This window comes from Hippocampus bargibanti, linkage group LG08 (genome assembly GCF_051943395.1).
Source record: "Hippocampus bargibanti isolate YZ-2025 linkage group LG08, ASM5194339v1, whole genome shotgun sequence".
NCBI lineage: Eukaryota > Metazoa > Chordata > Actinopteri > Syngnathiformes > Syngnathidae > Hippocampus > Hippocampus bargibanti.
In genome coordinates, this window is record NC_142741.1 from 17,383,035 (window position 1) to 17,408,788 (window position 25,754).

A 25,754-nucleotide genomic window follows, 5' to 3' on the forward strand; every position below is an offset into this window, starting at 1 on the left:
GTGTGTGTGTGTGTGTGTGTGTGAGAGTGTGTGTGTGTGTGTGTGTGTGTGTGTGTGTGTGTGTGTGTGTGTTGGGTTGCAAATAACCACTGTAATAGGTTCATGTGTGCCGAAAAAAAAGCTGGGTTACCATACGAATCTACAGGTTTCATTTCACTCAGAATAATAATTTAAATAATCCATAATGGTGAAAACTAATATTTTTTCCAACTCAAATATTTGGCTATGTAAACGTGATAGAGATACGGTACCTCCATTGAATAGGACATTGGGGTGTGTTGTGTGCATTCTTCATCTGCAAAGACTCTTTAGGTTTGATTGAATACATTTTTAGCCACATGTTCCGGCGACAAAATAGTCTTATGTGAGTTAAGGCGCAGTTATGGGCTCCATTAAGCTTATGAAGCAAATCCACACAAATGTCTGCCTCTTGAGCAGCAGCCAAGAAAAACACTGGGGTCCATCCATGATCTTGCCACAGGGATCAATTCCCACTTTTACCATGAAATGGAAAAGCATGTTATGATTGCTTTGAAGATTCCTGTAGTTTCCTCTTACTTGTAAGGATAATACTACCTTGCATAGACCCAAAGGGTCCGGGAAGAAAAGTTGCAGGATTTTTTAAGTTATGTTCTTTGTTTTAGTGAAGTAGGTCACATGTTGTCTCACATCGTAAACCTATTTCATAATTTGACCACATTTTAAAGATGGATTATCTATAAATAAACACACAATTTTTTGCTATTGTTATTTTGTGGGGGAGGATCATTAGTCCCTGCTAATCCTGAACTATTTTTTTTCCACATCGGAAAGAAAAATGCCTGTGGGTTGTGCCAAAACAGTTGCCTGGGTGGACGTCTTTTGACAGCAAACTAGTTTTGCCCTCCTGGTTGGTTATGTGTCCCTGAGACAGAAATTAATTAATTATAAGGCAAAATATGGAAGAAACAAGAATCCATTCATGAGTCAGAATGCATATTTAAAAACTCAGCAACGCAGAATCATACAATTACCATAGATGCTAAGTACAAATAAATTTTGAAATATGTAAACAAAAATAATAAGTCAGGAAAAAAATACATTTAGGAAGATGCTCCAGGGCACAACAATTTAAGAACTTACCCATTGAATTTCTTGAGTATCCTCCACTTTGGGCAGCATGAGGGCAAGAGGTAGAACCTCAGCCTGTAGGACAACTTGTAGGTCAGCCTCAGCTAAACCACTGGACACAGAGTTGACCCTCACACACTTTTCGGTCCGGCCCAGGTTCAATTCAGCCAACATCCTGGGAATGTTTTCCCTGGCATCTGTCTGCAACAGTGGGGAAAAAGTTCATCAAGACATGTGGAGTTGTAATCAATAAAACAAGTCGAGGAGCAACAACTGCACATTGATGCACAAAACAACAGAACACATTGTACTTTGTTCTTTTAAAGAAAATATTCCGTAAAAACAAAGTAGGAAGGAAGGTGAGGACGTTCAATGGAAGGAATTCAAAATCAAACCGACGACTTGCAGTTCCAAACTCTACCAGTACCAAAACATATGCCACTATATTTAAAACAGATGCCCAGGAATAGAAAAAAAAATGGTGTTGGAATGACGGGAATGACGTCCTGTTACTGAGAGGAGCGAGGTTTCTCGCTGTGGGAAAAATGTGGTCCGAGCTAAACAACATAAGGAAACGGAAGCTTATAAGTTGTCAGGTTTGATCAGAGACTCGGGCTGTTGATGGATACTTTTGGGTTTGCGAACATGCTTTTCATTGTATGAGGCGTACATTTTTACTTTAAAATGAGTCCAGCTCAAATGAAATAGAATGAGCAAAATATTTATATTTTGTGATCATGGAAAAGTTAGCTCAATCAGGTACGGCCCATATCGCTACAAAACAATGACAGAAACAGTCAACAGACGTGAAGGGTAAAAGGTTCACCAGCTTTATTTTATAATGTGTCGACTATGAAACTTGGGGGGATGCACAAGCAGAACCATTTGGCTGAAGTTAATTTGTTTAAAGGGATTTTTTTGTTTTCTTTTCTGCAATATATTAATGCTTGCTTCATTTCAACAAGTAATTGAGGGATCACTATTAAATTGTTAAAAATAAAACATTTGAAGAACAAATTGCAGTAAACAGTCAATAGAATGCAATTATCAAGTCCGTCCTGCTGATAAAACAAGGTATGAGAAACTCTGGTTCCAGATATGAACTACTCCATTACAGAGCTCCAGTTGATATTATTAACAACCTTCTAGAAGCAATCAAAGTTACTTTATGGTTTTGAAGTATGCAGTATTAGAAAAAAAACATACTGTAATTTAAATTAGTCAATATTGGTCTATGGCCATCTATGGCTGGTCTCAACAATATGGTGACAAATATGGTGATCTTCGAAAATGTGAATGCACCATTTTATTGTCGTGCTCATGAGCCAGTGATTGTGGGCTTCATCTTTGTAATTTAAAACAGAAAGGGTTATTTACAAGGCCATCATTCACGTTTCATAAAGCTTCGAGACCACCTGCTGCATGTGACAAACGTGTAAAACTGATTCAAGAGAATTATCGTCTAACATTGATCACTGGACCAAATCAACTGCCACCTACAAATCAAATGGCCTAGAGAAATGATTGTTGGATCAAACAGACTGCATGAGGAGAGTTGAATGGTTTCACCGTAATGAGAAACTGAATCAAAATCATTACTGACCTTCGCTGACTGCAGAATATAGTATGCCGTTGTTGAGATGATGGCAAGAAATGTTCAAGAAGATGGTTAGCTCACTTTTCCCTACTCTTTTTTATCTTTATTTATTATTTTTTTTAGCATCCATAAAGAACAGCATGTTAATCTACAAGACACCTTGACCCCGACTGGATGTGCTACTCAAGACTTGAATAAAACCCTTTGGAAAAGAATGATTTTTACATTAATGGACAGCCGTCCAATAAGTTGCTTCAAAGCTTTCTCCCCTTATCACCTGGTGCCCCACGGAGCGCTCTCCCCAATATCAGCTCCATCTCCTCTTTGATTCCCTCCATCATCTTCATCATTAGAAGCTGACATGCGGAGAAGGCAGGTGGGCAACTCATCAGCCAGTGAAGGCAGGGTCTCTGAACGTGAGAGAACAAGCAGCTCCTTAACGTTTATCCTGAAACTCGGGATCCCGCCGAGTCCAGTGTGCAATAGACTCGGCATGGTTACCGCCTTGTTGACATCACATCCGACGAGAAAAGTTAAAAAAGAAGGAACTTCTCCCTTTCTCTACACACTATGGGGAATTTCTACCATTTGGAGGAACTAATTTTCTCCCACAGCCTACATCTAAGTCTGACCAAAAATGGCCAATGTTAATTTCAAGATGTTCCAAAACAGAGGCTCTGTAACAGTCAACTTCAAAGTCTTGCAGGTATTTCCAACAACAAACAATACTGGTACCCCTAAATTATCATGGTCAGTTTTTATAGTTTGAATCATTGCAGTACAGTGATTCCTCTTTATATCGCACTTCATTGATCACAGTTTCATGACATTACATTTTTTTTCTTCTGAAAACTACTATGCAGAAATAAATGTCGAATGACTCAGAGGTTTTGTACATGACTGTATGCATGATTGGTTCCTGGCACGACGTTGACCAATGACAGCATGAGTGGATTGATCCAGTGAGCTGATTGGCTGCATGTCGGGCAGGCTTCTCTGCAGCACCGGAGCGCCGCAGGGAACAGTCCTGGCTCCATTCCTCTTCACCCTCTACACCTCGGACTTCAATTACAACACCCCAACCTGCCACCTTCAGAGGTTCTCTGACGACTCAGCTATTGTCGGCCTCATTACAGAGGGAGACGATAGGGAGTACAGGGGACTGACAAAGGACTTTGTGGACTGGTGCCAGCAGAATGACCTCCAGATCAACACCGGGAAAACCAAGGAGCTGGTGGTGGACTTCTGCAGGAAACAATCCTCACCTGCACCATTGAACATCCAGGGTTCGGACATTGAGAGGGTGACCTCCTACAAGTACCTGGGTGTTACTCTCAAGAATAAACTGGACTGGACAACAAACACGGATGCCCTAATCAAAAAGGGACAGAGTCGCCTCTTCCTCCTCAGGAAACTGAGGTCTTTTGGAGTTCAGGGGTCACTCCTAAAGACTTTCTATGACTCTGTGGTGGCATCAGCCATCCACTATGGCATTGTCTGCTGGTCAGGCAGCATCACCACCCGGGACAGAAAAAGACTGGAGCGCTTTGTCAAGCGGGCCAGTTCTGTCGTGGGCTGCTCGCTGGACTCTCTAGAGGAGGTGGGCAACAGACGGACGCTAGCTAAACTAAAAGCTATGACGGACAGCTCCTCCCACCCCCTCCTGCCCATCCTGACAGCTCTGGGTAGCTCCTTTAGCCAGAGACTATTACACCCGCGCTGCAAGAAGGAGAGGTACCGTCGCTCGTTCCTACCGACTGCTGTCAGGCTTCACAATTCTCAATGACCACATGTGAAAAAAAAAAAAAAAAAAAAAAAAAAAAAAACTGGACACTTGTAAATATGGGTTGTTGCAATATATCTAAATGCATTTCTTGATTCTGCACTATGTACAGTCTTGTTTATAGAATGGTTTTTGCACATCTACATTTGCACAGTATACAGTTGACATTTTTATTTTGTTATGCTTAGAATATCTTGTTTTCTATCCTTTCACTCCCACCCCAACCCCATCCCTCTACAATTGCTGCTGTGGACTGCAAATTTCCCCATTGCGGGACGAATAAAGGTATTCTGATTCTGATTCTGATGTCTGTGCAGGCCCACACAGCACCTTTCCTTTATGTCTCGCCACGCTATTGAGTCTCTGATCAGTGTCTTGACATGCTGTTGAATCTCTGATTGTTGGCCTGCCTATCTCTGAGATACTCTTTTCTGTTTTGTTTGCTAAATGTGTGGCAAAGAAGGAAGGAGGGAGGGATGGAGATAGAGAGAGAACGCAAGAGCAAAGTTGTCTCTCACTTTGACCGTGGATGGTTGTCCGTCTAAAGTGAAACTCATCTACAATAAAACCCACATGAGCGAAAATACCCCATAGTATGACAAAATCATACATTAAAGCCATTCCCACTTTTCTGTGTCCCACCCTCAGAAAAAAAATCCCAGTGTGGCGTAAAACAAAATACTTTACTGTGCCATTACCTTGCAACGAGATTCACTACAAAAGTCTGAACAGTCTACAGCACACCGATTTACACATGCACAATAGTACAGGAAATATCTGATATAGTTAGTTTCAGATACAGCATGAATGTTGCTAAAATGGTTACAAAATGGACCTTTGCAGACCAAGGAGTGAAGACAAGAAAATCCATAACATTTGAAGAATGGATATAAGTAATAAAGATGAAAGGTGGAGGAAGCAAAGTAAAAGACATGAAAGAAATTGATGTAAGTGAAAATGAACGCAGATCATACATTTTACAATGTCTTCCCCTTTTTATCCTTTCCATACAGGCCAGTTGAAGTGTCAATAAGTGAATGCTCATATTTATGCATTATTGGAATAAAAATCGTGTACACATACGTGTGTGTGTGTGTGTGTGTGTGTGTGTGTGTGTGTGTGTGTGTGTGTGTGTGTGTGTGTGCGTGTGTGTGTGTGTGTGTGTCTGTGTGTGTGTGTGTGTGTTTACATCTGAGATAAAATTAGATATTGTGAAAAGTCCCCAGTTGTGAACAAAAAATGTTGCTCCAAACTTGGTTTCATTATATGTTATATATAGGAGTTTCACTGTATGTGTGTCCTGGGATTTGCTGGCCACTAGTTCAGGGTGTGCCCCAATTTCTGCCTGAAGACTGCTGAGTTAGACTCCAGCACGCTCACAACGCTTGTGAGGATGAGCGGATTAGAAAATGGATGGATGTATTTTGCATTACCGCTTTCCTACCAATGCAGTCGTTAGCTCTTCAGTTTCTAATCATTTGCAAACCCTACATTTGTCTCGATGAGTTTGTTAGTGTTTGTCTTCACGCTTCATGACCTGTTTTCCCTGTTAGGCAGGTGCGCTCATTTCCAAACAAGCAATTGTGTGATCACAGAGGTCACAGGTTCATTATCGTTCATTTGCTTACTTGGTCTGCTTTTGCATAATTATCGAGTTTTGAAAACACATTTATTCTCGGGACACTCATTTGTGATTGTGGAGAGGAATACTCTCAAGGTAAAATAATGTGCGATAGTAAGGATGATCTTATGTTATCTAATGTGAATTCTACACTACTAGCTTGTCATGAATTATCAGTGTACATCATCTACACTTTCACGTCGATGATGATGGGGGGGGGGGGGGTGCTTTTAATATATTATCATATTTTAATATATTATTATATTATATTATATTTCCACGTGGCTTGTAGCGGTTTGCTTGTAGCTTTTGCTTTATTGAATAAAACAAACGTTTGATTTGAAAAAAATATTGTGTATTTTTTTTCTTGAAGAAGTTGTCGGCCACCGGGGCCGAGACGTTTTGAAAGTTATACGCCCGACGTAAAAGTACGCCCCGGGCCTCCGGGCAGACATTATTTCAAACACTGCTATTTAAGCATGCAATTAAGTGGATGAACAAAATTTGCATTCGCAGGCCACAGAAAATCATGCAACAGACAAGACCTGACCCTCAGGACTGAAACTTTACACCTGTGCACTAAAATATCAACATGGTGGAAGCACAACTGAGCCAAGTAGTGGGAATTTAGAAACCGCACTACTAGAATTGTTGGGTTAAAATTTAACCCAACAAGTCTCCTTGTTGCAACGCAGCTGATTCAAATGAGCAGGTTCAATGTAAGGCTTCCACGGAGCTTGGTGATTATCTGATCATTTGAATCAGGTGTATTGGAACAGGGAGACTTGGAAAACATGCAGGAGGGTGGCCCTCCAGGACCAGGAGTGCCCACCCCTGGGTTGAATGAACCCCATAGTTGTGCCATAGAATTTTGATTTTAAATATATATTGCAAATGATTCTGAGGGGCTGCCCGGTGGAAAGTGGTTAGCATGTCAACCTCACAGTGCAGAGGTTTTGCTTTCAATCCCCACTGTGGCTTCCCTGTGTTTGAATGTTATCCCCCGGGTTGAATCAGGATAAGCCTGCATTTCGGCCATGCCTTATGTGAATTGTGCACAACAAAAGATACTTCTATGTTAAAGCACTCTCACAGTAATTGACTATCAAGGACCCTAAATTATGATAAATATATGAAAATAGCCAACCAAACTAACTTAAAGGACAATCGACGCCTACGGACATGTGGCCATAATTTGTAAAATCACTTCAAATGACTTCTACTGAGCGTATTTTACAAAGATTCCACCGCATATAGCTATATTTTACGTTTTAAGACGTGCGCTGAATATTCAGGAAGTCTTATTTTCGAACTGATGACAATCCCCACGTGACGTCACGTTTGGAACGCCCCTGACCGATAAAGCGACACAATGCATTTTGCGGTACTTTGTTTGGTCTGAAAACTTCATGTTGATCCATGTTGATGGCGAAATTAGAAGGAAAACACATAAATAATGCGATGGTGAATCGTTGTGTGTTGCACCAAGACAACTATTTGATATTCGCTGACAAAAAAATCCCAGCAGACAAATCAGCCAATTTTCAACAGAGCTTGGGCACCATCTTCTGCATTTCTGGGACGCTACATTGGAGTTGTAACGGCTCAAATTGATATGGGAGGACTTCTTTAATCGATTTCAAATATTTATGCTTTTGTCTTCAGAACTATTTGCATCATATTCATAACTGGATGAGTAACAAGAAAGCATCTTCTTCGAATCTGAAGCCATTGTTTTGTTTCTAGAGCAAGGCAAAACGTCCTGGCGTGACGTCACGAACACGGGACCTTCTGAAACTCGGCATCTCCGAGGTCATTTTGAAGTAGTTTTGGGGCACTTTAACTCATTTTTATTGCCGTTTTGCATTTCACTAAAAATATCAGCCTGCATGATTTTGGTATTTTATATGCTATAAAACGTTTTTCTGATGTCAGTTAGGAAACAAAAAAATGGTGTCGGTTGTCCTTTAAGGTTCCTTATGATCAGGCCAAGAATGGATCAATTACGTGATGGGAAGGCTCACTGCCTCGTTATGAAACTTGGCAGAGTAGCTGAAATTTTCCTTGTGAATTTTTGGTGACAAGCAGATGTTTAAACGTGTGGAGGTCAAGATATCCACATCCATAAAACGATAAATATGAAATATTCAGTATTCATGGGCCAACAGACTGAATCAATATCTCCCAGCAGCTTGTCGAGAGTTTAGTCATTCGAGACCACTTCAAGGCAGAGCAGATCTTTCAGTGTCCATAGGAATAACACACCAACACTCAACCGAGGTCATGTAGCAGTTGACAGTTGGCTGCATAATTTATGTAAAATTGAAAATCTCTGGGGTCGGACGCCGGTTCATGCGTAGGCCATAGCTCATATCATGACTGCACCGCCAACAGTGAAAAGGTAATAGTGCGTAATAACATCATGCATTGAACATCTAATCTCCGCTCAGCTGCATGCACAACGACGCAGGTCTTTCTCTGCTTCGCTGGTTTATAGGAAGAACAGCGGTCGGAAAAACATCAGTTTGATGATTCATATGCATCAGTGAAAATGTTAAGCCCAGTGACCACCAGGCAGTACTGTTAGATACACATTCTTTTAAAGGACAACCGACGTCTCCGGACAAGTTGTGTCCATAATTTGTAAAATGGCTTCAAATGACTTCTATTGAGCGTATTTTACAAATATTCCACTAAATGTAGCTATACTTTACGTCTTAAGACTCGCGTTGAATATTCAGGAAGTCTTGTTTTTGAGTTGGTGACAAGTCCGTACGTGACGTCACTGAAGGAACGCCCCTGACCGAAAAAAAGACACATTGTAGCAGTCCTTCCATCACGTCAATGTATTTTGCTGTACTTGTTTGGTCTGAAAACCTCGTGTTGCACCCAAAAGCCATCAGAAGAGGGCGACCAAGGTCCATATAAGGAATTTATCAGCCTGTGGAAACGCAATACACTGTCATGTCTACAAGAGGTCCCCATTTTTTGCCTCCTTTTTGGTGATCAATTTCGCCCCAATGTTGCCTCAAAATGGCATGGAATGAATTATTTAATCGATTGCAAACATGTATGCTTTCCTCTTCAGAACTATTTGAATCATATTCATAACTGGATGTGTAACAAGAAAGCATATTCTCTGAATCTGAAGCCATTGTTTTGATTCTCCAGCAATGCAAGACGTCTTGGCGTGACATCACAAACTGGGGGCGGGACTTTCTGAAAATGCCCAATTCGCAGCTCAATTTTTTTGCAGATTTCGGACACTTTAAGTCATTTTTATTGGTGTTTTGCATTTGAATAAACATATCATACTGCATGTTTTGGGTATTTTAGACGCTATAAAATGTTTTTCTGATGTCAGTTAGGAAACAAAAAAGTGACGTCGGTTGTCCTTTAAATCAGAATCAGAAAACCTTTATTGGTCCCACAATGGGGAAATTTGCAGTCCACAGCAGCAATTGAAAAGGGATGGGGTTGGGGTGGGGGTGAAAGGATAGAAAACAAGATATTCTAAGCATAACAAACTAAAAATGTCAACTGTATACTGTGCAAATGTAAATGTGCAAAACTGTTCCATAAAAAAAACTGTTCATAGTGCAAGAATAAGAAATGCATTTTGATATATTGCATCAACCCATATTTACAAGTGTCCAGTTTTTTTTTGTGTTTTTTTTCACACGTGATCATTGAGAAAAAAAATAAAGTCCACATTGCCAAAGACCAGCACATTCAATTTGTGGTTATTTCTTTTTGAATCGTGATTCGTGTGATCACATCATAATAGGGATCTGGCTTTGAATGCCCATTGGAGCATGCACAGAGTTTATGTTGCCTCTGCTCATTCTAAACTGACAGAACATTTTTGATTTCTTCGATGAAGTGGCGACCCGCCCAGGGTGTAGCTCAATTTCTGCCCAATGTCAGCTGGGATGAGCCCCAGTTGTGGTCATACTGAAAAAGAGTTGGACTGATTCTGTGATACTTGTGAGCTAGTTATGTGTGTGTGTGTGTGTGTGCGTGCGTGCGTGTGTGTGTGCGTGTGTGTGTGTGTGTGTGTGTGTGTGTGTGTGTGTGTGTGTGTGTGTGTGTGTGTGTATACTGTATATCGGTGGTGGGGGTGTTGCCGAGAGGTTGATACGTAGACTTCAAATGCATAGGTCTTGGGTTACGGCCTCCGTGTGCCTGTGTACAGAATGAATGCTCTCCCCGGGGTATTGTCGTTTTTCTCTGTGTCCTCTGGTTTGCTCCCACATTCCAAAAACACTCATAGCAGTCTAAATGAACACTTCAAATTCACCCTAGGTGTGCGTGTGAACGTGAATGGTTGTTTGTTTCGGTGTGTCCTGACTGGCTACCATTCAGGGTGTCCCCTGCCCACTGCCCGAAGAAAAATGAGATAGGCTCCAGACCCAAGTGAGGAATAAGCAGTTCAGAAGATGAAAGAATATACAGTATACTGTACAGGGCAAACGATGGCTCTTGGGCCACAGCCGTTGATGTTTCTAATCTGCACTGCTGAACCTCGTTACAAAAGTGTCCAAATAATAAAGAAAAAATAAGACTCCATCACTGCATGATCTTTGTCGTCTAATATCTGATGTCCCACAAGGTGGCGCATGATATGCATATATACAGTGACTTGATTTTGCAAGGAGCAATCTGTTTCTTAGCTCTAACCACCCACAGTGTATAGTTGGTCCCCGAAAAATAGTTGAAAATGAGTGTTGAGTAATAATTCATGATTCTGACAGTGCTTAGTCAAGGAATTACATGGAAGACTACGTTTTACTTTTAGTTGAGTCATATTTCCTTAAATTAACAATACTCTTACTTGATTAAGATTTTTAGGGTCTGTCCCCTCCTCTCCTCAAAAATTTGAGGGAACACCTATTAAGAGCTAATGGTATTTTTATGAAAGGTAGTGGCATTGAAATTCGCTTTCATTTATTTCATTTGAAGACCATCTAAAACAGGGGTGCTCATTACGTCGATCGCAATCTACCAGTCGATCGCGGAGGTAGTACTGGTCGATCGCAGCATGACAGCAAAAAAAAACATTTGTCAGCCTATCAAACGTCCCGTCACTTGATTGACATACAGGCCAACCATTCACATGACAACTGAATTTTTACCTTTAGGTCGCCGTGCATGCGTAAACAACGGCGCTAAACGCAGCAAAATTTACAAGCTAGTCAGCGAATTACCTCCGATTTTCACTCACTCACTCACTCACTCACTCACTCACTCACTCACTCACTCACTCACTCACTCACTCACTCACTCACTCACTCATCCCATGGCCTAGAAGGCCGTAGGGGTGCCATGATGGACATCTGGGCAGTCAGAGATCTCCAGCGCTCTCGGTCTTCAGCAGTTCGTAGCAGGGTGTGGAAGCTGCAGCCTGTCCATTCCTTAATGTTGTCCATCCAGCACTTCCTCTGTCTTCCTCTTCTCTGCTTCCCTTCCACTGTCCCCTCCAGGATGTTTTGGATAGTGAGGTATGCCTTATAACGTGGCCAAACCAGGCCATTTTACGACGTTTCACCATTGAGAGTACAGGCTCTTGTTCTCCAGAAAGGGTGGTGACTAGCTGTCTGACGTAGTCATTTGTCCGGTGTTCCCTGTAAGATATATTGAGCATCCTTCTGTAGCTCTTACGCTCAAATGCCTTGATCCTGTGCTCCGTGTCTGCTGTAAGTGTCCAGCTCTCACAGCCGTATAACAAGGTGGAGAGTACTAGACACTTGTACAGCCTGACCTTCACTGCAAAGTCGATGGTATTGCTTCTACAAATTCTGGCCAGTCTTGTCATGGCTGATGTTGCTATTGCAATTCGTGATTTAATCTCCTTTGTGGAGCTGCCATCCTCACTCACAAAGGACCCAAGGTATTTGAAATCCTTCACTACTTCTAGGGTTTGCCCGTTCATTGTGATTTTTGGTGGTGTTTTATTGTAGCTATTGACCAGCATCTTGCTTTTCTCTGGGCTTATTTGCATACCGTAACCCCTCGCCACCTTTTCCAGTCTGGTGGAAAGCTCCTGGAGTTCGGCTTCGCTTTTTCCCATCAGATCTATGTCATCAGCGAACCGGAGGTTACAGATGGGTCTTCCTCCGATGGATATGGAGGTGTGAAACTCTTCCAGGGTGTCATCCATGATGTTTTCCAGAAAGATGTTGAATAGGACGGGGGACAGAAGACAGCCTTGACGGACACCGATAGATGTTTTGAAAAGTTCCCCCATGGTGTTGTTCATGAGAACTGCACTGCTTGAGTTGATGTAGAGTGACTGAATGACCTGGATGAGATTCTTGTTGAAGTTGTAGTTTCGAAGCACCTGCCACATCCCCTCATGGCACACCCTGTCAAAGGCTTTTTTAAAGTCGATGAAGTTGTGGAACAGGTCATGTTGATGCTGGAGGTGTTTCTCGATAAGTAATCTGATGTTAAAAATCTGCTCTGTGGTACTCCTTTTTGGTCAGAATCCTGCTTGCTCATCTGCGATAATTTCCTCTGCCCTACTCTTTAGTCTGTTCAGGATGATCCTTAGCAGCACTTTGCTTGCGTGGCAGATCAGGCTGATGGTCCTGTAGTTCTGACACTGCCTTGAGTTCCCCTTCTTAGGGATAGGGATAACCAGAGATTGTGTCCATTTTTGGGGCCATTGCTTGTTTCTCCAAATATTCTGACAGATGTGTGTGAGTGCTTTAATTGTCTCGTGTCCTCCATGTTTCCAAAGTTCAGCCGGGATGTTGTCGATGCCAGGTGACTTGCCGATCTTCAGGTTCCTTACTACCTCCTCCACTTCTGCCTGGAGTATCGGCACATCGTCATCTTCGCTGGTGACCTTTGCGGCGTCAGTGGTTACGTTCTGGTTGGGTTTTATTTTGAGGTTGTAGAGTTCCTGGCAGTACTCTGTCCATCTTCTGATTACTGCTGTCTTTTCGGTTAGCAATGCACCGTCCCCATCTTCTATTATTGTTGCAGTATGTTGCTGTGTCTTTGTCAAAGCCTTCAATGTGGCGTATGCTGCTTTACTGTTGCCCTGTCGTATACTTGTGTCTATTTTTTCACACTGCTCTGTGATCCACTTCTCCTTTGTTTTCCTCATCCTCTTCCTAATATATTTGTTCACCATAGTGTGCTGTTTCGCAGCCTCTGGGTCATCCTTCTTGGTCATTTTTAGTGTCCTTCTGTGGTCACACAGATTAAGGATGTCATCTGTGACCCACGGTTTCTTCTTCTTCCTATACTTCCCTAATACCTCAGATTTTAAGCCCTTGCTAAAACATATGGTGATCAAAATGAGTGAGAAACCTGGATAAAGTAAGGGGGTAAAACATATTACTTTCATAAGGAATGGGAAAATGTGGAGCGGCATTTTAGGACTGTTCATGGAAAATACGACATTGACTTCCCACCGAAAAGCCAGCTGAGAAAGAGAACAGTGGGCAAACTAAAATCCCAGTTGTCCGGACAGCAGTCATTTTTCACTCAACATACTTCAAAAGCGAAAGCCGGCAACCGAAGCATCGTTCCAGATGAGTCCTTCCAAGACGGAGAGATGGTAAAAGAAGCATTCGTTGAAGCAGCTGACTCCTTGTTCAGACACTTTAAAAATAAGGCAGAGATATTATCTTTAATCAAAGCTCTGCAGCTGTCTGCGCTGTGAAGCCATGGCTGAGGATTTAACCCAGCAAACGTGGAAAGACATCGGACATTGTGAGTGTTCTCACTGCTGAAGTCCAGGGCTCATGGGCAGTTCTGTAACTTACTCACACAGGAAAAGTACCCCAACATGAGGAAATGTGCTACCTCCTTGACTGCATTATTCGGCTCCACTGATTTATGTGAGTCAGCCTTTTCCTACATGAAGATCATTAAGTCCAAATACCGTTCCACCATGATTGATGAACATTTGGAAATGTGCTTGAGGCTGGCTGTCAGCAGCTACTGTACGGACTATGAATCCCTGGCTGATTCAATTCAGTGCAAGTCATCAAAGTAAAGTCAGGTAATTACAAAAAAATGTTAATAGTTATTTATTATGTTATGTATATGTAGTTATTATGTGTGTTGTGCAATATTGGCTTATTCAGTTATGCAAGGTACATCAACATACATTGTACATACAACGATGAGAAGGTTTCTTCAGCCGTCATCTGTACAAATTTGAGAACTAAATTAAGAACCATCACAGACGTATTGTACATACAAAGAATCCTTAAAACATTTGAAAATAATTATGTTTTGCATTTTTGTCGTGGGTAGATCATTTTGACTTGGTAGTTTTTATAAGTAGCTCGTATGCTGTTTCTTCGGTAACCATGCTGGTAGTGGGCTTTCTAAGACTCCACACAATGTGGGAAAAGAATGACAGAGGAAAAGTATACTTGCATATAAGTTGTTCAGGTCAAATAGTCTTTGCGTCCATATCTGGTAAATGTGTCTCTATTCATATTCATGTGGGTGTGCGTATATCTACCTCTGCAGGCTCAAGAGAGTGAGTGAGGTGCTTAACCCTCCCTCCCACCATGTCTGACGAGCCACCGTGCCATCTGGAGAGGAAATCGAGTGTGAAGTACAGTATAGTTTGGGAGCAAGCTCCGTAGCAGTGGCTCAGCAGTTAGTTCATTAGTTCCAAATTTCCATGGATTAGGACAGAATCTCGAAGGCGGGGTTCCAGGGGGTGGAGGATGGAGTGACCCATGTGGGGAAAGGAGACAGAGAGACACACGCCGGGGAGGGGAAAAGTGGACCATAGGGCAACCAACAGACCAGGAGGGAACCATCTTAAGGCCGAGGAACCAGCAGCGGCAGGAAGAGTACAAGAGGGGGCCAGAAAAGATGGTGTGAAAAAGATGACGAAAGAAGACAGGTGTAGCCGTCAGTTCCGCTCCAGGGTTTCAACTCCCCCTCTTCCTCCACCCTACTGATCATACGGATATGATGATATGTGTATGAGTATTAGAGCAGTCAGCCTTATCGTCCCTCCCACCTTTCCCCTACGGGTCCATGCCCACAGTTAGCAAGCACACCATGGCTTTGACCTCGTTGGTCCATCTCTTATCCCCACTTTCAAAGCACCGGGCACCAAGTTGGAGGGTGGACACTTTGGGAGACAAGGTGGCAAGCGTATAATGTGGTCGTTCTGCAGGTTTGAAAGTTGAAGGTGACAGAATAATATAAAACATACATTTACGAGAAAAGAAACAAACAAAAATGTCATGTTTTGCAAACAGAAAAATAATTGTGGGGGAAAAAAACAGTTCTTTTGAACTGCAAGCAGTTTGCAATGTCATTTGAGAAAAAAAAACTAGCAATTGTACCAATGGCTTCATTTAATTATCCCAAATAATATTTTGAAAGACTTATTTAGGTTGGTTATAAATGCGCACACACACACACATGCACAGACACACACACACGCACACACAGATCCAAACGAATACACACAGACACACAAACACACGCACACGCACACACACACACACACACACACACACACACACACACACACACACACACACACACACACACACACACACACACACACTCCCACAAATAGCTCTGCTTGTGATGATAAACACCGACCAAACAAAAACAATGAGAGAATACTGTAGCACGTTACCATCACAGACAGCCATTATTCGACAAAATGTCAAATGTGTCTTTTTTTAAACTACTGTGGGTGACACTCATATTATACGATGGTTTCTTTTACATGAAAGCAGTTGGTTGTAAGGATGCTCTTTTGGGTGGATTTATATAGAGGACCAACGAACCAGGGAATTCCTCATTGAGCCTGAATTGCTGCATTCCTTTGGTCCAAAACTGTGACATCATCACAGGGTCATGGCACCGAGCTGTCAGTCACACAGACCGTCATTTTATTGTCTTGGTCTAAGTACAGGAACGGCCGGCAGCCATATGATGCATCTTTATTATCACAAATTATAGACCTTTGTTAGCTCACTTTTTTGGGTATTTGTTTTGTACCCATTCACCAATCACAATTTTAGTGAGAGTTCAAGAGGGCCAATGGGGAGGTGGCATGGGCGGGAAGAGAATGCCTTTAAGCTGCTGCATCTCCTGCTTTCCCATTGCTTGTACAGTGGGATGTGGTCACCTCGTTTTAAAGGAGGCCTTGGAGCGGAGCAACGCTGCCTTTACAGCACTAAAATAGGGAGAATTTTGCTTGTTTTAAATGTGTTACTGAGGCACTATACCTTTAAGTGCCCTTGTGAGTTTTGAAATGCGTTTAGAAATTAGATGTATTATTATTGTTATTGTAAAGGCATTAAATGTGAAACGACCTGTCAGCCGAATACAGTGATACCTCAGCTCACGAACATAATTGGTTCCACAGAAAATGTGTGTGAGGCGAAAAGTTTGTCTTCCGAACATTTATTTGCCATAAGAAACCATTAACATGAGAATAATCTATTCCTAGGTCCCCATGAAACATAATTTTCTACTAAATAAGCCTTAAAACTACACAAAATATACCTTATTTCATGTATGATCAATGTGCTATTGTATTATAATTAAAGAAATAAACTGTACTGGATAATAAAGTTGTTTTATTTACCTTTGTGATGGTAGTTGATTACTTTATGGAATGGATGACGAACTTCCAGGTTGCCTCTATATCAGACATGGGCAAACTACTGCCCGCGGGCCAGATATTACCCGTTAGGTTTTTTAATCCGACCCGCCAAACTTGTGAAAATTATAGTAAAAACAGTGTCTGAAACTCATGCCAATAGTATGAGCGAAATAGTATGTAAAAGCCATATCTTGCATAATCCTTGAGACAAATTTATTAACTGATAAGGGCTATTTTTCACATTTGAAAGACTTGGTTGTAGTGTTGTTACTGTGCTATGAGGTTTGCACACACTACATTTAATGCTTTAGTATATCCGGCCCAAACACTCCCTCCAAATACTCCTGGCCCGGCCCCTCTGTCAAATTTTAGAACCCATTGTGGCCCACAAGTCCAAAAGTTTGCCCACCCCTGCTCGAGATGATATCCGAGTGAAGTTGCCGTGCTTTCTCAGCGATAATACCCAAACTCACACTGTCGTTAATCCACATTAACAGAAGTTTTTCAAACTCTCCTATTGCCAGAGACCGTTGGTTCGACAACACAGAAACACCTTTTGCCACACACGCACCCTTAATAGCTTCCTTGTTCTTAAGGATGGTAGCAATGGTCGACTTAGCGTACTGGTACTGGGATGCTAAGTCACACAAATGCACACCTCATTTGTGTTTTTCGATGATCTCCTTCTGCTCGACCGTCATTTTCTTTAGTGTCTTCTTCTGCTTAACACGAGACTGTGGTGGGGTCTTTTTCGGTCCCGTAATAGCAAAAGTACACTCGATAACAAACCACGTCCGCACTCAAAGAAAAGGGTTGACGAAAACTAGTCCGCAAGCCACCATGGCGCTGTTCGACCGTGTGGTTCGGTTCGTCCGCTGAAAACTAGTTTGTTAGCTGTGACCATATGCTTGCGAATTTAATGTTCGTGAGGCGAAAAGTTCGTGAGCTGAAACGTTCGTCAGAAGTGGCATCACTGTAATTCTAATTCAGGTAAAAAGCAAAGCCACTACGTAGACCTATTGTGTGCATAATACTGATATTTTTGGTTATTTTATTGAGGATCAATGCACGTAGATAACGTGAGAAAAAGTAGACTTTAAAAATGATCAATCAATAAAAAATAATGGTCTATTTTGGACAAATTTCCAAGATATGCATCAACACTTTAATTTATTTTCCTTGTCTCATGCGCCGCCCTTTCACGCTCAATACATTTTAAACATATTTTTACAGTAAAATGGAATGCATCTTTTCATTTGGAGGAATGTAGACATGTCAGCTTGCCCCCCCTCCTCCACCTCCCAAAACTTTTTTGTGTTAAAAAGGTAACATTTGAGGTTCTGTGTCTTCACTGGACACTGATGACATGTAAATACCTGCTTACTGATATTCATTCATCCATATTCTCAAACAAGACAGACATTTGTCAAGTTGTTGTTATAATGCAACTGTTCTGTAATGCAAACACACTTTGATGTTGCAATTCCTATACAGTATTATTGAGTTTCACCAAACTCTAATATCCATGACATACAGCACAGATGAAATTACTGTCCTCTCGGACCCAGCGTGCAAGGCACTTATAATGATTTAAACAAACATAATAACCACGAAAACGACAATTTGCCAGTAGCGGGGAGCCGCTGTGTGTTCACGCGCCGCCATCTTGGGGAATAAAATAAAATAAAATAAAATAAAATAAAATGACAACACAAAGACACAGAGAGTCATTCATTCTTCAGGACATTCTGTACCAATGTTATATGGAGCCCAAAATAAATCTGTGGTATTGAGGAAAGCAATCTGGTTAAAAAAATGTCCAAGAAGAAACGCCAACGCTGATACCCGTTTTAAAAACAAAGATTGGAACCAAGATGGTCGTGCAAACGGAGAGCTGGAGGAAGCACTTGAATAGGAGATTACTTGGAACTAATAGGGAGGCCTCTCATGCTGTAAGCATTCTGAAATTACTCAGCCAGCCCATCAGCTATTGGGTGCACCCTCTGACCTCACCACAACTGCACTCTCAATGTTTTATTTTTTTTCAATTTGAGAGCATGTCGCAATGGAGAGCACACCCAGCTTGGCACAACACAGCGTTCCATGCCCACCAACATTTCGCACATACACAATGAATGGAGTCACCGGAACATAGTGGACTTTTAAGTGCAGCAACAACAGGTCTTAACGCTACCACATAAGAAAATACACATTTTAAGTCTGATTCGTTTTGTGTTTTTTGCAAAACAAATACAATTCTCTTTTCAACACCTCTGCGTCAAAGTACAGTGAGACCTCAACTTACGAAATTAATTGGTTCCCAGACAGAGTGTGTAACGCGAAAAGTGTGTATCTCAAAAAAAGATTTCCCATAGGAAACCATTAAAATGGGAATAATCCGTTCCCAGGTTTCCACAAAATATACTTTTCAACTAAATAAGCCTTAAAACTACACACAGCATACCTTATTATATGTATAATAAATGTGCTAGTGTATTGTAATGAAATAAATACACTGCATTGTATCATAAAGTCACTTTATTTACATTTGTGATGGTCATTGATGGCTTGATGGAATGGCGTTGGAGGTCGAAGGTCAAAGGGAATTGCTGTTTGGAAAGAGATGCACATTGCATGAGGACTGTAATTAAAGAAATAAACTGTGCTGTAAAATAATGTTTTATTTACCTTTTTGATGGTCGCTGATGGCTTATGGAAGGAGAGTCACCTTCCATAAGGACTTTTGGTAACTTAACCTCTGGTGTGGCTTCTCTTCTTTTTTCTTTGGAAACGCCTCATCATTTTTGCTGATTAAAAACCTCTTAAATGACACCCTTTGCTTTCTGACTTGTAAGGTCTTACGAAGCGGAGGCATCACATTATCGTTCATCATGTTGATGATTGTCATAGCCACAGTCTTTTCTGGATGGAACTGTTCGGTAAAAGCCTGTACATCATTCCACTTTGCCAACATTGCCTTTATGAGCTCACTTGATGCTGCAGCCATCTCCTCCTCGTCGCCCTCAAATGTTCTCGAACCACCTGTTACTGGCTTTAAAATCCTCAATAAGCACCGAACTTCCAGATTGGCGCATGGCAATATCGGTGTGAATTAGCCGTGCTTTCTCGCATAAAATAGCTTTACTCACGCAGTCGCCGGATAGCTGCTTTTAGTTAATCCAAATTAACAGAATTTTTTCTACTTCTTCGCTTGCCCAAGACCGTCGCTTTGAGAGCACGAAAACACCTTTTGCAGCAGACACACTTTTGATGGCTTCTCTGTTCCGGAGAATGGTAGCAATGGTTGACTTAGCATAGCCGTGCTCGGCCACTAAATCACACAAATGCACACCTCGTTCGTGTTTTTCAATTATCTCCTTCTTCTCAGCGACTGTGATTTTATTTAGTGTCTTCTTGGGCTGAACACGAGCCTGTGGTGTTTTTTTTCCGGTCCCATCATAGTAAAATTATCAGCAAAAAGCTCCAAGTAGGCGATCGACGTGTGCATTCAATGAGAGGGGGTGTGGAAAGTAGCGCCGGCTGGAGCGCTGTTCGGTCGTGTGCTTCCGCCGAAGATCACTCCGCCAGATCTGAAGGTCGTGTGCTTAGGTGTTCTTCCGCCGAAGATTACTCCACCAGCCGTGGTGGGTGTGTATTATGAAAATAGTGCTTATTATAAGGTTTAATTTTCATAAATTTGACATTCGTAAGACGAAAAGTTCGTAAGATAAGGTGTTCGTAAGTTGAGGTCTCACTGTAGTCCATTTATCGTGACTATAGGGGTGTACACACCGCAAACTTTACTCTGGTGAAGCACTGGGGCTGCTCCCCGTAGAGCGTCCACATGTAGTGAGTTGGATTGGACTATCCTCTGAAAACAATTTTAAACCCTACTCAGGAGGTGGTTTAAAAATTTACTCTGGAGTACTACCACTACAGGGGTAGACTCGCCTCATAGGAAAAGACTTGATTACATAGAATATTTTGTGCTCTGTGTATTTCAGCCATCTTTCCTTTCTGTCTCTCATTCTTTTACGATCTAATAGAACACAGTTGATCAAGTAAATCATAGGTGTTGAAGTAAACCATGGTTCTTCAATATGTCACAAACAGAGCGGTGAAAAAAAGTACACTTTACGCAGGTTTTATTTCGATATTATTACTATTGTATTTTTGGGCCGCATAAACTGCTATATGAACAAAAGTGGAGCTGCAACATCATTAAAACGCTTCTCTTTAGTAAGCAGCTTCATACGTCTGAATGCTTCACAAAATCACTGGTGTAAGATACAGTAAAGTCTCGTTATATCAATATCGGTTATATTGATAATACTCCTTATTACGATACTATTTTCATTTCCCGGCAAATTTCTAGTCTTTTTATGTATAATTAGTTCCGTTTAGTACGATACATGGTTATTATGATAATCCGGTTACTATGGTGCTCTTTTTCATCTCCCGCCGGCCATTTTGCTATGTTTATATCGATACAAAAGCAGTTTAAGGTGAATCGATATTTGCTTTGGGGTTTCTAAACAGTACCACCATTAACGAAATCTGTATCAGTGGTATCAGCTGGTCACGTATCTTGCACAGTGTAGCAGACGCCATTTTCTACCATAATACAGACGGCATACGAAGCGCTGGACTTCGGACCTGGATCAAAGAGGATGAAAACGTCACAATACTGTAGTCTTCTTATACAGAATATAGTTGTTTGACACCAATTTCAACCATGGGGAAACGAATTGTGATATCCGAACAACGTACAAGGCAATCGGGGCTGTGGGGAACAATCTAATAATCAATTCCTTCATCGCGAAATAGTTCGACGTGCCGCAGAACTCTTCATCAACGGAAGTAATGTAAACGTTGCGTTTTCGTTTTCCATACATGTATTTAATTGTGTTGTATTCAGATATCGTTATCGCTTGCAATAATGACTGCTTTTCATATGTTTGTACATGCTGGCGTTCGTGGTTTCGCTAGCGTGTACAATGTCAACAATGTCGAGTGATACTCAGACTCACGATTGCAAGAGTGCGTAAAAAAATAATAAATGATGTTTTTATTTAACGCATACGTTTATTTTTCACTTCACTACAGTACAAAAGCATGCTAGATACGCAATCCATGAAGCCAATAAGAAAATTACATGCCATATCAAAGATCCCCAATTTATTGCCCCCGCTTCATGCAGTACGGCACAGGATCGGACATATAGATAGTACGGTTATATCAACATTTTTTCGGACTCCCAAGAATATCGATATAACGAGACTTTACTGTATGTCGCCAAAGAAATACATCAAGTGCAGCACCGATGCAAATGTGTGCCTTAAAAAAAATAAACAATCAGAACATCAGAACATCAGAATCATCTTTATTGCCAAGTATGTAGAACACACAAGGAATTTGTTTCCGGTAGAACACGCTGCACTAGTATCGTCGTCAAAAAAAAAAAACTGCTAAGTGGCACTATACAGTTCCATTTTGGCTACTGTTGAGAGTTCAAAGAGTTCAAAGAGTTAATGGCTTCGGGGAAGAAGCTGTTTAAATGTCTGCTGGATTTGGTGCGCATGGATCGGTAGCGCCTGCAGTGTGCAAGTCCTCGAGAGTGGGTAGGGTGGTGCCAATGATTTTTTCCGCCGTCCTAACTGTCCGTTGAAGTCGGATTTTGTCCATTTTTGTGGCGGCCCCTAACCAAACGGTGATGGAAGAACACAGGATGGATTCGATGACAGCCGTGTAGAAATGTTGCAGCACCTCCTGTGGCAGGCCATGCTTCTTTAGCAGCCTCAGGAAGTACATTCTCTGTTGGGCCTTTTTCAGGATAGAGTTGGTGTTGACCTCCCACTTCATGTCCTGGGAGACTGTGATTCCCAGGAACTTGAAGGTCTCAACGGTTGACACAAGGCAGTTGGATAGTGTGAGGGGTAGCTGTGGTGATGGATGTTTCCTGAAGTCCACGATCATCTCAACTGTCTTGAGCGTGTTCTGCTCCAGGTTGTGACGGCTGCACCAGAGCTCCAGCTGCTCCACTTGTTGTCGGTACGCAGACTCGTCGCCGTCTTTGATGAGACCGATGACCGTGGTGTCATCTGCGAACTTTATGAATTTGACAGCTGGGTGCGTTGAGGTGCAGTCGTTCGTGTAGAGAGAGAAAAGCAATGGAGAGAGGACGCTTCCCTGCGGGGCTCCAGTGCTCGTGGTTCGTGTTGTGGATGATATATTTCCCAGTCTGAACTGTTGTGTCCGTCCTGTCAGGAAGCTGAGGGTCCACTGGCAGATCGTGGGGGACACACCAAGCTGGAGAAGTTTGGGGATGAGGAGTTCTGGGATGATGTTGACCGCAGAGCCTACCACTGACACTACCCATGGAGGTGCCAGTGGTAGTATTAGAATCGTGGCAGAGGCAGGGTGATGATTTTACGTCAAGCTCTTTGCGCATTGTGTTGAGCCTGGCACATAATATTTATTAAATAACATTCACTTTCCCACTCTTTTGAATTTAATGTTTCTCTTGTACAGCACACCAGATGCTGGTGCTGATGTTGTTAAACACGATAGATTGATTTTAGTGTAAAACTCAGTTCTCCTGTTAGACCTTTGATGCTTTAATTAAAAATGAAATAAGGAAATTTAGAATCACGACCTTTTTGTTAAGAGCAACACCATCCTCGCAGTCCAGGACAGCGCAGTCAACATCCAGTGTGGCCAGTTTCCCCAACTTTCGTTCATCATTGCCGGGGCAGTAGAGCACGGCTCGGCGGGGTACATAGGGCAGCGAAGCACCTGCAGGGTTATGGTGGTAACGCCATCCCGAGGTACAGAACCTAAGCCAGACACCCTTCCTGTTAACAGCAATAGATATGCAGAACATAAACACATAAATACACATTCATTCACATAGGTGTGACATAAATTGGAAGACCTTATATACAGTATGAATGCAGGGTCGAGGACATTGAATAATTTAAGGGTATTGGTGTATTCATCTTCAAAATATATACAGTTTTAAAGGTTCACGCGGTGACTATAGTGAAAGTCTGCAAATGTTAGTTTTTGTTTTGGGTCCTCTTTACCCTTCCGCTGTTAATTTAAGTCTTGGGGATACATGTGATGACCTGGGCTTTAGTTTTCTTTTGTTGAAGACAAACTCAACCACTCAGCCACACATATGCTAATGTGTTCGCACTGCTAAATGTCTTGGAGGTGGGGGTTGCGGTTTTACACAGTGAACGAATTCACTGTAAACCCGAAGAGTACTACTGACTCAAAGTCATTGAGGTCAGTCAACTCAAAAGCCGATTTTTTGTTTCAAAAACTCTAACGTTTTGAGTTTTTGAATGAGTCCTGCGTTTTTAATTTGCAGTAGAGCAATACTTTTGAGTTCACGGCAGGGGGCTGCGTGATGACGTCACTGCGTGCTCTCATTGGACGCCATTTGAATTCTCAACGGCTGAATCTGGCAGAGACTGACGGATTATTTATTTTAAATTAGGGTGGAAAGACAAACAATCGTATTTAATATACTATATATGTATATTACAAGGACCCAGTGTGTCAATGCTGTAGTCGCTCCACAGGAAAGGAATATTTTGAAAAGTCTGTTTGGGGCTCTTGCCGCCTTTGCTGCGAGCAAAGATGCTAGTTTGTGGTGCTTGCGACTGAGGACTTCTCCTAATGTTACGAGCTCTTCTGTGGTAAGTAGGAATTTTTATTAAACGTCTCTTGTTTGTGGAAAGACACAGCAGTATTATTAACAGAATTGTACCGCACAGGTTTGTTTGGGCGGTGGTGGAGTAACAACTATCACGAGGTGATAAAAAGTTACATTTGTATCGGCGAAGATGAGAATAATCGTCAAATGGGTGTTAAATTAAGTTTTATATGAAATTCAAAAGTTATAAGGGTCACCCGAAATCCGCCACACAGATACTGCAATGCCAGCAGGTTGGTGCTTTGAGTTAACTTTGTTTTAAACGGCAGCACAATAAGTCATGCTAATTCAACGTGAAACAGTTGTGCTGCCGTTTTAAGAAGGCACTAAGTAAATATAATGCTAGCCAAATGAAATATCACTCTGTACAATTGGTGTAGTTTTAAATGGTCATTCATGTGTAAACATAAAACTTTATAAGTGTATTTTTGAAACTGCAAACACCTGCAAACATCATTTTTCAAACTGCAAACACCTGAATGGCTTGATGGCATCATTTAATCTGGTAAATTAGATTATTTATTCAATTTAAAAAGTAAACATGGATCATGGTGTCTTATTAAATTAAATGATTACATTTGTTGTCTGTTTTTTCTATTCAACCTTTTAGCCCCAGGGTGGAAATTGAGTAACACCGCCATTATCTAAGGTATGTTTACATTTTTATTAATGCTACATGATTAATTACCCAAATCATATTAAAAATAATACATGTATGTATTTTTTTATATTGAACAGAATTTTACCTAAACTTAATTCTCCATAGGTCTCCATAGGCCACTGTCTTGGGCTTGAGATGCTGAAGACAAGTACTGCAATGTTAAGCTCCTGTCGCTTTCCCCAAATTAAAACATGGCTTTTATCTCCTCTTGCTTCTGATAAAAGAACCGCATGATATACACGAGACGCAGTCTGGCCCTTCGTGATCTCCATGCATACCTACGAGAAGAGGACTCACAGTTCTTCAAAACATGCAATGTATGTGTTGCCTGACTTAACACAAATGTCTATTGATGTATTTTGCAGTGGGAAGAGGATCCAGACATTGAAAACATTCCTGTCCCACTTCTCTCCGTGACAACTGACATCTTGTTTAACCCCAACAGAATTTCTGTTGTGATAGAAGATGGCATTGTGAGATGTCTCCCCAGATTGGCTGATACACACCTCCTCTTGTTTGGTTTAATGTATGCACTGCATTTAGATTCTCCAAAAAAATTAATCCACACATTCACCTTCATTCAGAAAATACTGCTGTGTCTTGATGATTACAGACCACTCAAACCATGGCTGCTAAGTTTGAAAAAT

General features: G+C 41.6%; 1 protein-coding gene across 3 annotated transcripts in view; it reads right to left on the minus strand.

Moving 5' to 3' along the window:
- clybl (citramalyl-CoA lyase) overlaps positions 1-25,754 on the minus strand; it is an 85,484-nt gene that overhangs the window by 15,409 nt on the left and 44,321 nt on the right. For all 3 annotated transcript variants that reach the window (XM_089002738.1, XM_089002737.1, XM_089002739.1), the window contains 2 exons: positions 23,379-23,577; positions 1,123-1,311 (listed from right to left, as the gene is read on the minus strand). In XM_089002738.1, coding sequence (XP_088858864.1) covers positions 1,123-1,311; positions 23,379-23,577 — 388 coding nt within the window. The remainder of the gene's footprint in view (positions 1-1,122; positions 1,312-23,378; positions 23,578-25,754) is intronic.